The sequence below is a fragment of the Antrostomus carolinensis genome, unplaced genomic scaffold, assembly GCF_000700745.2.
Source record: "Antrostomus carolinensis isolate BGI_N321 unplaced genomic scaffold, ASM70074v2 scaffold23552, whole genome shotgun sequence".
Lineage (NCBI taxonomy): Eukaryota > Metazoa > Chordata > Aves > Caprimulgiformes > Caprimulgidae > Antrostomus > Antrostomus carolinensis.
In genome coordinates, this window is record NW_010300485.1 from 2,683 (window position 1) to 5,241 (window position 2,559).

Genomic DNA, 2,559 nt, shown 5'->3' on the forward strand with positions numbered 1-2,559 from the left:
GAATTTGGAGTCTTGACCAAAAGTGTTTTATTAGGTACATTTATATAATTTCTGTAACATCATTGGTGAAGTTTTCAGTCAGTCTGTGTTCAAAGAGCTGTCCTTGATTTTTTTCCAATTTAAAATGCCTAGCTTGCTTACAGTAACGAAGTTTTTCTGCTGTAGGCATATGAAATTGTTCATATCTCAGTCTATGAACTGGTTATGCTTTTCCTGAACGCAGAAGTCTCTACTTCTTGCTCAGCTGAGGTTGAGCCACAGCTAGATTTTAAACGTGCTTTGTCTTTTAAGTAAATCTCTTTAAAATTCTGTTCTGTAACTTGAAAAAACCTGACCTGTAGTGACTGTTACATATTAACTCTCATCAGTGGCTTTTTTTTTCTTCCTAATTCTGACATAATAAACTTCTCTGGTGATATCGATCGGCGTGTGTATGAATTTGTGCCCTGTGGTTGCTGGACACTGGTCTGTGCGTACAGTGCTTCAGCTGGTGGAAATGGGCCAAAAGTGATGCTGTGATTTACGCATGGAGCCTGTGATACGTGAGCAGCTTCCACAGCCCGGTCACAGCTACACACCAAACCTTAACCCCACATTTAATCTGTTAGATTATAGGGACTTGCCAGCTGGGCCAGTTGCCAAAACCTTCACAGTTATCACTAAATTGTGAAGGCTGAGCTTGATCTAAGTAAGATGTGCAGATCCTTAGGCCTTGAGTCAACTGGCTTGTAGGAGATGGGCTTTAAGACTGAATTCTTTTATCATCTCCATTGTTTCTAGCACTGTGATCTTGGTGCTGTGATCTAATCACTGGGCAGTGGCATGGCCTAACTAGTGCTTTGTTGAATGCTTTGAGATAGGATGATGAAAACTCTTTCAGAAGTCGCATGTACTGTAACTGAGTGTGCTGAGGCTTTTTATTGCCTTTTTAAGAACACATCCAGGCCGTGTTCATGTGTTCCTTGTCAGCTCGTGATTTCCCCTGCAGCTGCTGTGTTGCCTGTGTATCAAGTTGTGGGTTTCTCAATTAATTTCTTCTCTTATTTGATATTTTGGGTTTATTAGTGGGGAGAATGAATAGAAAAAGTAAGAATAGTGGAATTTGTCTGCAGGTTTCATTTTAGCCCCCCCCCCCTTTTTTTTTTAATGTGTTCAAGCATTGAGTTAACAATTTCTATGGTGTTCTGGGTTTCATTGAAGTAAATGTTTTGGAACATTAGTGCTACCAAGCAGCATGTCAACTGTAACTTGAAGTATTGTCTTCATGTGTTTGCATTTGTTGCTGCTTATGGTTGCTGTTTGACAAACCTGAGTCAATTGGAAGACTCAGTCCTTGTGCCATTCCTTGTAATTCTGCAACTCAGTGAAACATGAGGCTGATGTAGTGTTCACCTTGTTCTAGTGCTAAAGGTAGAGGTGGGAGAGCCTGTTCATCTCTCCATCATCTATTATAACCTTCATAATTAGTTTTCTTCTGTTATGGAACTTCTTTCTTAAATATCTTTATTCCATAGATCTTTTGCTTAGTGCTTGCTGTAGCATTTTGTTGAAGTTTGAATTTTGGAAGCAGATCTGGTACACCAGGTAGCCCTGTTGTCTGTTTCTAATGATGGTGAGAATTCTGTGTTGCAAAGAAAGCTTCTAATGATTTTCATCGACTTACCCAGAACTGAAGAATGGCTTTGGGCTCTGCTGGCCCTTTCAGAATCCACCAAATAAAAAAAGACCTTCAGGAAATGGCTGGCAAGAAGTAGCCCCTTGTGGCTTAGTTCTGACATACTTGTAAAAAAGAAAAATAGTAGTTTTGCCATCATTCTTGAAGTTAGAACTTTTACAAGATGCATGGCTGAGGTCTGTGAGCTTTTCCCTTGCCTGCTTGTTCAGATTCTTCTGCACATATTCATCTTTCATTGCAGTGTGTTTCAGCTTTGCTAACTGAAGTCTAGCTGGTCTTAGGTGCACCTGAGAATGGTGGTCTAGTGAGGTAGAAAAGTGCTGTTTTAAGCCTTTAAATGGTAGGAATAGTTGTACAGTGAAAAGAAGCCTTTTTTTCACTCATTTATTAGTTCCTGCATTTAAAGTCACTCTTGCTAGTTCAAAAACTGATGCTGAAAGGTCACTTTGGACATGGAAACTTTTCCTAAAACACCCCAAACTTGCAACCAAAAAATTATTTCACCCTTTAACTGTTTTCCGTAGGAAACAAAAATAAAAGCATAATAAAAAGTGAATGTCTACAGTTGAGTGAATGGAGAATCCTTCTGTTACAAAACTTCAGTGCTGGTCTGTCAAGATTATTAGGCCATTTTTAGAATGTAGTGCTTCCTTCAGTGTCTACACTTTGCAAAACTGAGGTGTGGATTGGTGATACGCGTTTGTAAGACAATAAATGTATTTGTGAAGTCATTTTTTTCCTCACTTCTGTTCAATGTGTATTTTCTTTTCTCTGCTTGGTTGTTGCTGGGAAAGAATGGTTCAACAAGTTCCAGAAAACATAACTTTTCCAGAGGAGGAAGAGAAGATACTGGAGCTCTGGAAAAAGCTTAATTGTTTCCAGGA

The 2,559-nt window shown here is 39.2% G+C and overlaps 1 protein-coding gene and 1 non-coding gene across 2 annotated transcripts in view; both read left to right on the plus strand.

The window, feature by feature from the left end:
- The first annotated feature begins 443 nt into the window (after positions 1-443).
- LOC114818348 (small nucleolar RNA SNORA84) lies at positions 444-578 on the plus strand. The gene has a single exon (XR_003766142.1). It is a non-coding gene; the product is annotated as a small nucleolar RNA SNORA84 (small nucleolar RNA).
- Positions 579-2,470: 1,892 nt separating this feature from the next.
- The window catches only part of IARS1 (isoleucyl-tRNA synthetase 1), a gene marked incomplete at its 3' end in the record, with an annotated part of 71,419 nt that continues 71,330 nt past the window's right edge, over positions 2,471-2,559 (plus strand). The window contains exon 1 of the mRNA XM_010163159.1: positions 2,471-2,559. This exon is cut by the window's right edge and continues 21 nt beyond it. Within this exon, the coding sequence (XP_010161461.1) occupies positions 2,471-2,559 (89 nt within the window).